The sequence below is a fragment of the Zootoca vivipara genome, chromosome 4 (assembly GCF_965207765.1).
Source record: "Zootoca vivipara chromosome 4, rZooViv2.hap1.1, whole genome shotgun sequence".
NCBI lineage: Eukaryota > Metazoa > Chordata > Lepidosauria > Squamata > Lacertidae > Zootoca > Zootoca vivipara.
Genome location: NC_142587.1, coordinates 81509428 through 81521648, shown reverse-complemented (window position 1 = coordinate 81521648; position 12221 = coordinate 81509428). Strand labels below are relative to the sequence as shown.

The 12221-nt window shown below is 39.7% G+C and overlaps 1 protein-coding gene across 4 annotated transcripts in view; it reads left to right on the top strand.

Annotated features, from left to right (window-relative positions):
- The first annotated feature begins 640 nt into the window (after nt 1-640).
- The window catches only part of IFT88 (intraflagellar transport 88), a 32731-nt gene continuing 21150 nt past the window's right edge, over nt 641-12221 (top strand). The window contains exons 1-12 of one of the 4 annotated variants that reach the window (XM_035115677.3): nt 641-779; nt 1011-1077; nt 2196-2291; nt 2725-2787; nt 3868-3924; nt 4498-4551; nt 6106-6169; nt 6264-6333; nt 9003-9093; nt 9818-9922; nt 10550-10652; nt 11483-11597. In XM_035115677.3, the coding sequence (XP_034971568.1) occupies nt 2202-2291; nt 2725-2787; nt 3868-3924; nt 4498-4551; nt 6106-6169; nt 6264-6333; nt 9003-9093; nt 9818-9922; nt 10550-10652; nt 11483-11597 (812 nt within the window). In that variant the 5' untranslated portion in view covers nt 641-779; nt 1011-1077; nt 2196-2201. Of the gene's footprint in view, nt 861-1010; nt 1078-2195; nt 2292-2724; nt 2788-3867; nt 3925-4497; nt 4552-6105; nt 6170-6263; nt 6334-9002; nt 9094-9817; nt 9923-10549; nt 10653-11482; nt 11598-12221 lie in introns of all 4 variants that reach the window. The other 3 variants (XM_035115678.3, XM_088668290.1, XM_088668291.1) reach the window with 3 other exon arrangements.

The following is a 12221-nucleotide window of genomic DNA, read 5'->3' as shown; positions in this document are numbered from 1 at the left end:
TGTACTCGGGTTTCCAAATTAACTAACCTGCTACAACTTGTTTCTCGTCATTAAACAGAACCTAAACATCAAAGTGGAACTGCACCAATCCATCCAGAACAGGAAGTGTGTGAACTAATTAAGAGACAAATATTCCAACAAAATATTGTGCCATCAAGCTGCATGTTCCCATTGTTTAAAGTTTAAACCACTTCAGGGCAACCTTACTAACTTGAATAGTGGGAAAATGTTAGAAGTGTCTAACTGATGAGGAGCACAATGGAATAAAAGAGCCTGATTCTTATTTAAAATAATAAGAAAAATGATTTATTCTAATCAGGATAATTGCGTATGAGTGTGAAATCTTACATAGCTTAAGCTCATTTATGCCCTTAAATCGTTCCCCTTTTATACAACAAATTGCACTATTTTTCTGCTCTCCCTTTTATTTCCCTGTACTGCCCGCTTCGCTTTATGCTCCAAACCCCATCCTTTCTCTTATGCGCGCGCTAGGAAGTAGGACGTGACCAAAACTGTGGGCGCGCTAAGGATGCAATAGCTTCCACTTGTGCTACTGCGCATGCTCCAACGCTTTCCCCTTCCCGAGCAGAGCGTTCTCGTCGCTAAGCAACCTGAAGGGGTGCATTGTGGGCTTGCGAGGGAGAGGTATAGGCCCTAATGTTGACAACGACGCGGGGCCGTGTCGGTCGCCCGAGTAGAGGGAGGGAAGGCAGCGCGGACTTGCTGGACGTCTGACAAGTTCCCTGAATATTGGTTGCAATCTTATCATTACGTTATAGGTTGTTTTTTTAATTTGATTATTATTATTTTACTGTTTTGAAAAATATTTTCAGCAGTGTAACTCTCGTTCTTGGTTACAGGTAGGTAGCCGTGTTGGTCTGAGTCGAAGCAAAATAAAAAAATTCCTTCAGTAGCACCTTAAAGACCAACTAAGTTTATATTTTGGTATGAGCTTTCGTGTGCATGCACACTTCTTCAGATACACCCGTTCTTGGTGTTTGCTTTTATAGGAAAACCGACACAACTGGAGTAGCTAACCGCAGCTCCCGACTCTAGAAGACTTTAACGTCCATTGAGGTAAGCATAAAATTTTAATAAGTTTTTCTTTAAAAAAAAACACTTAGGTTGTTTTTTGTGTGTGCTGTGATAGTTTGTATGGGGTTTTTCCTGTGATGATTTGTAATGCAAATACAAATATCAGTAAGAAACTGATTTTGCTGGTGCAAGAGCAGCAGTGATGCACGTTAACTGTTACACAAAAGTGTGTGCCGATGGAGCTGAGCGATTACTATCTGTTCAAACGCTGTTAGGAATTATAACCGTGGGCAAAGTAGACAGGATTTTTGTTAAGGGTGGCAAGCTTTTGTTGGGGGCAGAATCTCAGATTTGTATTGATTTTTATGGATTGTGGGGGGGGGCAGCTGCCCTTCGCCCCCTCCCCCTTGACTATGCCCATGATTATAACTTATCTGATTTATTCCATTAGAAGTGTATCCTTGATTCTTATCAGTCTGGTTTTATTGTTTGCAACTGATGGTCATTATTGTGAACCACAAAAAAACAAGCAAGGCATTCCAAGAGCAAGTTAAAAATGTAACAACTTTTAGGACTGCAGGTTATCAAAACTTAATGTTATAAAGTTCCCAAAATCATTTGATTTAACAATCTCCCTGGCAGTTGCCACTGTTGTGGGTCGTATAATAAAAATGTAACTTCCTCAACAGCTAGCGCCTGTAAAGCTACTTCATAGGTAACCAGCTTGTCTACATTGGCCAGCACAGCAGTCATCTAATTTTGAAAAGCTGCTTAGTAAATTTTGAAATGAATAGAGGGACCTTTCCATAGGTAGATTGCATAAAGGACAACATAGAATATAGCACACAATGTTTTTGATCTGGCCTGATCCACAAACACAAAGACTAGAATTTGTTGGGCTGTTAAATAATTTATCCATAAAATATTCTGTGAGCATAAACTGATCCTGGAAGAAAAAGACTTAAGTTGCACACACATTTGTAACAACCAGTGAATACAATAAGACTTGAGCAGACACTCATAATTGGAAGATACCTCAAAAGTAATCTAGTTTAATGCATAATTTATATGTTCTAACAATTTATGTAATTGGACTAACTGAATGCTTACTGAACGCTGAAGATAAAGGTAAATATTTTAATGTAGCCAATGTTTTATAGGTTAAAATGATGAAAAATGTCCACCTGGCAACCGAAGCAGATGAAGATGATATTTATTCTGGTTACAATGACTATAATCCTACTTTTGATACAGAGGTAAAAATATGGTGATACCAAGTTTATATTTGGATATTTTACAGGTGTGATAAGGAAGCACATTCCCTGTTTCCATGTCCATCTGCTACTTTGCATAGAAGCTGAAATGAAAATGTGCAGAACAGTTTGGATCAGCATAATTGATATTAAAAAGCTTGAGCTAGTGAAATAATGTACTAATGTGAGTCTGCATACAAATGTAGCAAAGGCCATGGGTGATATCCAATGTAAGCCATACTCAAAGTCAACCTGCTGTAACTTAAGTCCATTAATTTAAGTGTATTTAGTCTGAGCATGATTTCATTCTCAATCACCCTATAAGAACAAGTTAATGTAAATCAAATGAAATGCATGTCTGTACAGCTACACCAGCAAACAAAATGAATTGCAAAGTTAATTATTCTAATGTTTATCTGTTTTTATGTTATTTTAGGATTTAGAGAATGATCCAGCTTTTCAACAAGCTGTGAAAACTAGTCATGGTAGAAGACCTCCTGTAAGTAAATATTAAGAATTAAAACATATCAAAGTAAGCATGTGTAAGCACTTCTAGAAGCTGCATTTCTGCTGTAACAAGTTCACCCTATATGCTTATTAGTCCCACTAGTTCATCAAGGCTTTCTTTCTGCTGAGTATGCTTAAGATAGCGCAGCCTTTGCTATTTTCATGTCCAGCAGAAGTAGCATGTGCAGTGCCATAACTTTCCTCAACTATTCTCCTGTACCTTTCATTGTGAAGTTTGCACTTTTCTTACATTTGTGCCCATGGGACTTCCCAAGTAGTTTTCTTCTGTAATCAGACTCCAAATATGTGACTCTCAGTTGTGCCCCTTGGAATGTTTTGCTCAGAAAATCATGCTAAGGTTCCAGAGATGCAACAAGGACAACATATTATGATCAAGCACTGAACATACGTAGTAATTAGCAAATAATTGGAATTGAACAGAAATGTGCAAAAGGGCAATGAAAGTTTTCCTTGATAATTGCACATAAGTAACCACTTGAGTATTCATCTATGTATGTTTCATCATTCTAGTCAAGTACTGTTCATAGTTCATACTGACTAGCAGCACTTCTCAAACCCAGCTCTTCAAAGTCCAGAGCAGAGGTTTTTTTCCTGAGACTAGCTACATGAGATTCCTTAAATGGAGATTCTGGGGCATCATACCCACAAGGCACATACTTTCTTGTTGAGCAATAGACGATTTTCTATCCGTGCTTACTGGTACTTTCTGATCAACCATTTAGTAATACAGTAGGTTGGTAGCCTATTCCTTAAATAGATCTGACATGTGATGAATGCCCTTCTTTTTGGCCAGTAGGAGACAATCTTGTCTGAATTCTGAGAGAGATTCACCACTTCTTAGTCTCTTGTCAAGAGGTTGCTCCAAAAACATGACATGGTGACTTTAAAACAATTTTGTACAGTATTTTCTCACTAATAAAGGGGGGGAAACATTTTTAGAAACTGGTATATAGCTTTACTGTAATTTTCTCTAGTAATTATATTTTTTAATATGCTAGTTTCTTCGAATGAATACATCATTCTTGTTTAACCTTTAATCTTTTCTAATAAGCTTACAGCCAAAGTTCCAGGTACTTCAGGTTCACGAACCTTAGCTACTGGATATGGGGTAGGTTTTTATTTTGTACTGAAATTTACTCAGCTTTTCTTTCTTTGATTCAGCACTTTCTCCAATGAACCTATACACATTGCTGTTTAATTTCTGATTCCAATAAGCCTATACAGTTGCATTGTGATGGGTCTCACATTATGCATAGATGTAACAGGGATTGATGCCAGACAGCGACAAGTGAAGTTCTGTAGCTGAAGAATCTCAGGTCACATAGTACAAACCCAGGAACTGGTCCTGGTACTTGTTGGCATTTGTCTTTTTCATGGTTTGTTTCACCTGCCATTCTTTGAATGAGATTACTTTCCCACTTCAGAGAACATCAGTGTGAAGCTAGTGTTGCTTGTGCAGGGTGGAAAAGACAATTGGAGTTGTATCTTTCTCTGCTGCAGTTTAGAAATTTGGTATCTGCAGTGAGAGTTCCCATCCTTAGTTCTGTAAATTCTGTAATAATAGAGCAGTGTTCCCTTTACAGTGTTAGAACAGTGTCCTCTGAGATCCAGCCCTGTTCTTCCCTTAGAAGCAGAGCATGCAGTGATTATTGACTTTAAATATTTTCTTACATTGTGCTAGTCAAAGACAACACTATCTTCATCAATGGGCAGACCAATGACAGCAGCTGTACAGGTAATATTGCTACAATTATTTATAGTTTGTAGACAAACATCAGTGTTATGTATAGAGCAAGTCAAGAGACAGGTCATTATGGTGAAGAGTTGAACTTCAAGCAGACAGAAAAAGAGCTGAGGAAAAGAGGGGAGGGAGAACAAAACTCAATGAGCACAACATCAAATTTAATCTGTCTCTTTTTCTAAGTAATCATCTGTTTGTTTCTTCGTATTTGTCATTGTATTTATCATGGGCTTCTAAAAGCTGAAGGTGTGTCTAGATTAAAACAAGCTTACACCTTTTCACATATCAGCTTATTGCTTGATTTGGTGTATTTCCAAACATAGACCAGTTTCTTTCACATGCTGCAGAAGATGGAGGAATCTGAAGTAGGTAAGAAGCTAGAAAAGTTGCAGGTTGTGTTGTGTTGCCACCATGTTGCAGGAGGGGTAAGCTTGGTCAAATTCCCAAAGATGTTCTGTACTCTGCAGCATTTGAAAGTACCTTTCTGGCATCAAGTCCTAAATGTGCTTCTTGTCTTGTAATACGGTCAAATGCAGAAGCTGTGCTATCATCACTTAGATTAATCCAAGTGTTTAATCAGCCAGTAAAAGCAGGGGTCCAGAGGGCATGTGATCAGCTGTATCTCTGTCACTATCCTGTCTACATCATCAGGCTGCATCAACTGGAAATGATCCCGTAACAGTGGGCCAGATTGGAGACTTCAACTGGATTTGGTTTGGTAGCATCCAAGTCACTTTGAAATCAGATGACTTTGCCCTCAAAGTGTCTTGCAAAGCTCTTGCAGCTAGTTACCATGTACTCCAGGAGTCTGTCCCTTGAATCTGGCGTTAATGAGTCTCTGGACCTCATGCAACGTCAACATATATTGTGCTGCCTTTTATTATGTCTAAACTTGGACAGTGTTTTAGAAATGGTAAAATTAGATTGTTTAAAGAGAATAGTATAAGATTATTCTGAATACCTCTAACACTGATGCATTTTAGTAAAGTACATTTACTGAGAAGTAAGGCTCACTGTGTTCACTGGGGTTTGCTCCAAAGTAAGTGTGTAGAGCAGCAGCAGAGTACTATAAAAGAACAGGCAGAATTTATCACCTGTGATCTTAGCATGGTGGAGCTACAGTACTAAATTCTGAGATAAGCCTCTGCTGCTGCCTTTTTTCTATCAAAGAAAGGGTATCTCCCTGCTCTCTAACTTCAAGTTTGAATCGCCTGATGCCATATGACATCAGGTGCTTGGTGGGTGGGTGGCTCTGCCCATTTGTCAAAATGGCCTGTGAAGGGTGGGCCAATTTGTTTATTCTGTGAAGTGGTGTGAGATCTTTTAATGAAGGGTGGTATATAAAATTCATGAACAATAACAATAAATAATAATTCTTGGATGTAGTCATGGCCAGACGCCATTCTCCATCTCTGTTGTAGAGTATTGCAGTCGTGACAGGTGTTCAACTAGTGTATTTATTATAGAGTACCTAAAAGGTCATATAATTCAGTGTGATATAATTTATGTTCCTCACTTATCCATATAAATAAGCTTTTGTTTTTAAAGGATGGTGTTGCTCGACCGATGACAGCAGTTCAGGCAGCAGGTTACACCAAAGCAGTTTCCAGAGGTACAGTTTTAGAAGAATCCTTGGGAATAATAGGTTTTTTTTAAAGCCTTGAGAAGGCACTTTCTCACAGTTCACATTGTTTACTAATCTGCAGGTTCTGCATTTGATCCTCTTGGTCAAGCAAGGGGACCAGCTCCTCCCCTAGAAACAAAGAATGAAGATAGGTATGTAGACAATGTTTGACTTTTGCAGTTAAATACTTCACATCTGTTTTGTTATTGTTGTTCAGTAATTTTTCATTAAGATTCCACTATTTGTGTATCTGGATTCTGAAGAAATTCCTTCAGTAGCACCTTAAAGACCAACTAACTTTATATTTTGGTATGAGCTTTCGTGTGCATGCACACTTCTTCAGATACACTAGAAACAGAAGTGTCAGACCCTATATATATACAGAGGGTGGTGGGGGTGGGTGGGAATGGGAGATGGGCTGATGGGAGTGGTAAACCTGTAGATGGGTGTTAATGGCTGCTGATGGCTGCAATTAGTCCTGGGCTGAGGTGCTAAAGAAAGCTTGATCATGCATAATGAGATAAGAATCCGATATCTCTATTCATCCCAGGTGCTTCCATGGTTTTAAGCTTGGTAATGATTTCCAATTCAGCAACTTCCCTTTCCAGTCTGTTCCTGAAATTTCTCTGTAATAAAACAGCTGCTTTGAGATCTTGTATAGAATGTCCTGGGAGATTGAAGTGTTCTCCTACTGGTTTTTCAGTCTTATGGTTCCTGATGTCAGATTTATGTCCATTTATCCTTTGGCGTAGGGTTTGGCCTGTTTGTCCAATATAGAGAGCTGAAGGGCACCGTTGGCATTTGATGGCATACACAATGTTAGAAGATGAGCAATTAAATAGTCCTGAGATGGTATGTTGGATGTTGTTGGGGCCAGTAATGATGTTGTCCGGGTGTATGTGGCAGCAAAGTTGGCATCTGGGTTTATTGCAGGCTCTGGTACCAGTGTGCATGTTAAGTCTGGTGGTTGTATTATTGTGGGTGAGGAGTTGTTTAAGATTGGGTGGCTGTCTGTAGGCAATGAAAGGTCTTCCTCCCAGAGCTTGAGGAAAGGGAGCTGTCATTGTCCAGGAGAGGCTGTAGATCTCTGATGATGTGTTGTACTGTTTTAACTTGGGAGCTGTATGTGATGACTAGTGGTGTTCTGTTATTTTCTTTTTTGGGTCTGTCTTGCAGCAGGTTCTCCCTAGGTATCAGTCTGGCTCTGTTGATCTGTTGTTTAACTTCATCAGGTGGATATTTTATTTCTAAAAAGGTTTGCTGTAGATCTCTTAGGTTAGATTCTCTGTCTGTAGAGTTGGAACAGATACGGTTGTAACGTAGGGCCTGGCTGTATACGATGGATTGTTTGGTATGTTTGGGATGGTAGCTAGAAGCATGTAGATATGTTTGTCGGTCAGTTGGTTTTCTGTATAAGGTGGTGTCTATACGTCCATCCTGTATTTTTATAGTAGTGTCCAATCCGCCGACTCGGGAGTCTCATTGGGTCTCCTCGGAGGAGGCGGAGCCACGCCAAAAACTCCACAGAACATTGTCTGGAGCTGCTGGCCACAGGCAGGGAGAGGGCGGGAAGGAGGCAAGCGAGCTCTGGGGCTTTCGGCGTGGCGCCTCCTCCTCTGAGGAGACCCAAGGAGACTCCCGAGTCGGCGGAGCGGATTGCTAGGGGTGCCACGCCGTGGCAGCAGTGCGTGTCGCTCCCGCTGCGCGCGCGCCGCTCAATACGCGCATCTTGGGGAGGTGATCTTGCGGACCCCTCTGGCATAGCTCGCGGACCCCTGGGGGTCCGCGGACCACTTGTTGGGAACCACTGTCCTAGACCGCCAAGTAAAGCATGCCTTTTAACTATCAAATATGTTGTGATTTATCATCAATATTTATTAAATTTTGATAGCATTCCATAACAATGTTCCTTGTGAGGCTGATGATACAGAATTAAACAATGACTGCAGTGAAAAAATAAAGATCTAAATCAACGTTTATAAAATATTTCCCATGGCAAACAGATACAAAGTAATCCGTTGGCCGAGGCTTAGTTAAAAGGCTAAGCACCGAGCTAATTGTAGAAGGGAACTGAATGATTATCCTCAAGGGTTCAAAATCGGAGTGACATGGTAAAAGTAAAAAATCTTTTTTAATGTAAGGAACAAAGCAGTTTGTAGCAATTGGAAAAGCTCACTGCTAAGGGTCACATCAGTCTTTATATTTTATTTATTCCTTTTTGTATTCCTGAGGCTTATAAGATTATAAAAAACGTACAATAATATGATGTATGCAATTGCAAGAATAAAAGCAACTTAAAAAGAAATGGCATCATCAAAAGTTGGAAGATTAAAACAAGTCAGAACAGAGATGAGAATAAAACAATTATTCCAATACCAGAAATCTTTCAGGTGCCAGGTGATCCCCCCCCCCAATCTGTGGGTTGGAACTAGGGAAGTGCAAGCTGATTTCTGCTCATGCAACAGGGTGTTTTCACTGAAATATGCTTTTGAGGATTGGGGGACCCTCCAGAATGGCTTGGGGTGGAGAGTAGGGTCCTGCAGTGTGAAGGAAGAATCACTGGAATTGGAGGAGCGGCACCTTTCATGGGTGGAAGTGCCTTTCTGCTCATGCAAAGCACATTTGAATTCAACCCCTTGATGGTAGCAGGCAAACTCCTACATCTGAAGTGGGTATTCTATAAATGTACCACCAGAGAGGACTCCCATCACCAGCTAAGTCAGTTTTTTTAAAAGCACACATTACCAATGTTGTTTAATTTTTGTCTTGGTATTTGTGAATCTTCATGTTAATTTGATTCCATTGTGTTCCCTAACTTTAGTCCAGAGGGAAAGATTAAGCAGTTGGAAAAAAAAGTGAACGAGTTAGTTGAAGAAAGCTGCATTGCTCACAGTTGTGGAGACTTAAAGTTGGTAAGTCATAGCCTTTCATTTGAGCTGCTGCTTTCAGCTTAGTTGGCATACTGATAGCTGAAGCATATGAGATGGCTGCCACATAGAAAGCTTGACTGTGGAAGCATTCTGTGAACATCCCATAACATAGGAAGTCATTTGCCACACAAATTGGCCCATTTATTTGTTAGAGGTAACGCAGTGGTGGTGCACTTGTGACTCCCTTGCGTTAAGATACTTACTTATATGCATGTATATTTATATGTGATGGATTGTACATGAAACACCTAAATTAACTAACACTTCACCACTGGCCACTGGCCCATCTATTTCAGACACAGTAAATTTCCTCCTGGAAGAAATGCAGCGTGTTTCTGTTCTCCAAATGCAATTCTTAGAAACCAAGCCATGGAAACTTTCCTATTTAGTGTTTGTAAACTATATAGAGACAGATGTTGATTGTTTACTAGCCCTCTGGTGTGTGTGTGTGTGTGTGTGCATTTGTCCCTAAAGAAACACTATTGAATTTAGCCAGAAAGTACAATAAGAGCTGCGATTTCTACTATATCTCCAATTTGATCATTCTTTCTATGTGAATGTGCTGTTTCTTGTTCTTTTATTGTTCTTCCACTTATTGTCTTCATGTATGCTATAAAAATGTGTATAAGTGAAAATAAATCATTTCATACAATATTTTCTAAAGAAGGGCAGAAGGTGCTACTGAAATGTGATTTGTTTCTTTAAGGCTCTTGAAAAGGCGAAAGATGCTGGAAGAAAGGAACGAGCTTTAGTAAGACAACGTGAACAAACTATGTCTCCTGCCAACATCAACCTAGATCTTACTTACACAGTAAGTACTTGTCTATTTAGCAGATCAGTTTCTGTCCTACCCTTTCTCAAGGACTTGTAATGACAGTTCGGGGGGGGGGGGATATACAAGAAGAGCAGTATTCCAGTTTATCAAATAGAGTGCATGTCTAAAATATGAAGAATGGTCATAGTCACATGTGAATGCTGACACTCGGATGAATTTTGTAAATGCCTAAAATTAGAACTATACATTGGACTTCCTCTACGATGTTAATCCGGCCACCTTGAATCCAGTGGGATCTAGGGGGATTTAGTGAAGGGAGGGAGGGAGGCAATGCATCCCTGAAATACTGTCTTCTCCATAAAATAAAAAAATTCCTTCAGTAGCACCTTAAAGACCAACTAAGTTTTTATTTTGGTATGAGCTTTCGTGTGCATGCACACTTCTTCAGATACGACATAATTAATATGTCTTCTCCATAGTGAAGCCAGTTGCTGGTCTTGTCACTCCATTATGCTGCTGCTGCTGCTTCCGGCTCCTCCAGGAGGCAGCTACTCTTGCTGCTGTGCTGGCTGATGCATCTTTTGTGATTATGAAATTCAAAGTTGGTTGTTTTTATCATATGATTATCATATGATATAAATGTTCTCACTTATTTTCTTTCAGGTGCTCTTTAATTTGGCCAGCCAGTACTCTGCTAATGAAATGTATGCAGAAGCATTAAATACCTATCAGGTCATAGTGAAAAACAAGATGTTTGTCAATGGAGGTAGGTTACATCCACAAAACCCAAACATTCAAATCAGTTATTGGGTACATCCTAGGAGATGGGGACTCTTGGTCAGTGTCTTTAATTTGCATTAAAATGAGTGAGAAGTGAGAATCAGCAGCATCTCCTGATCCAACTCTGAATTCTGATTGTGTTGTTGTGATTAGTTTGAAATCTGAAGTCATACATATTTGTAAACTTACAAATACAGATGTCAAATACTGGTTGCTTTCAGCTAAGATGACTTTATGCTCCTATAGTTTGTTTCCTGCAAAAATAATTTGATAAATTCACAACCTCCCCCCTTTTCAAAGTCACATTTATTCTAAACACGAATGCACTTTGGAGTTAATTCAGATGTTTCCTACTAGGTTAAAGCATGCAGAAAAAGGTATTTGGAACAAGTCCAACCCTACCCCAGCCTGCATGCTCCCCCCTCCACTGCCACTGCTCCCCACTTTCCCTTGGTCAAAGCCAGATTAAGAGAGTAGATTTAAGCTAGTTTTGTGCTGGGTAAGAAGTTGCTTTTTACTCGAGGAGAATGGGCAAGGGGAGAGTTTATGCTATCCTAAGGCCTGATACTACACTCCTTAACCTGGCAGAAAATGAACCAGGCTTTTTTATGCCATTGCTTGTTGCCACCAATAATAGTTTCCCAGTTCAAACAATCACATAATCATTTCGCCAGCAGATTGCTCATCCTTGCCCAATAATTTAAAGGCTGCAGATTCATCTGTATCCAAGGTATAGATTTTCTGTGTGTAACCCAAGTAAAATCCTGTGAGAGTCATGGGATACATCTGTGTCTCCTTCTGTGTATTGTTTAATAGGCATGCTGAAGGTGAACATGGCAAATATTTATTTGAAGCAGAGAAACTATTCAAAAGCTGTCAAATTTTACCGAATGGCTCTAGATCAGATTGCAAGTGTCCATAAAGAAATGAGGTGAGTTCCAACGAGAATAACTTTGTCATTATTTGCTTATAATAATGTGATAAAAACAGTTAGAAAAAACTTTATAATAAGTTATAAAAACAAACATTGCTTAAGGAGGTCCACCAGGCTTGGTTTCATGCTATTTTTTTGGAGGCTAGTTCAGACGTTTCTATGTAGACGGGTTTTCAATTGATTTAACTTCTGTCTTTGTTTTATCTTGGGGCCAAAGTTTGCATCAGGGGTCAGCAAACTTTTTCAGCAGGGGGGGCCAGTCCACTGCCCCTCAGACCTTGTGGGGGGCTGGACTATATTTTGAAATAAAGAAAAATGAACGAATTCCTATGCCCCACAAATAACCCAGAGATGCATTTTAAATAAAAGGACACATTCTACTCATGTAAAAACACGCTGATTCCCGGACCATCCGCAGGTCGGATTTAGAAGGCGATTGGGCCAGAACCAGCCCCCAGGCTGAAAAATGCCTACCCATGGTTTACATGATGGAGGCAGGCATGCCTGTACATTCACCTATCTGCCCTGTTCATGTATAAAGTTGAGATGAGGAGTGTCTAACATTAACAGTATACAAATTTAGTATTTATTATTACACAAATAAAATAAATAACATCAACA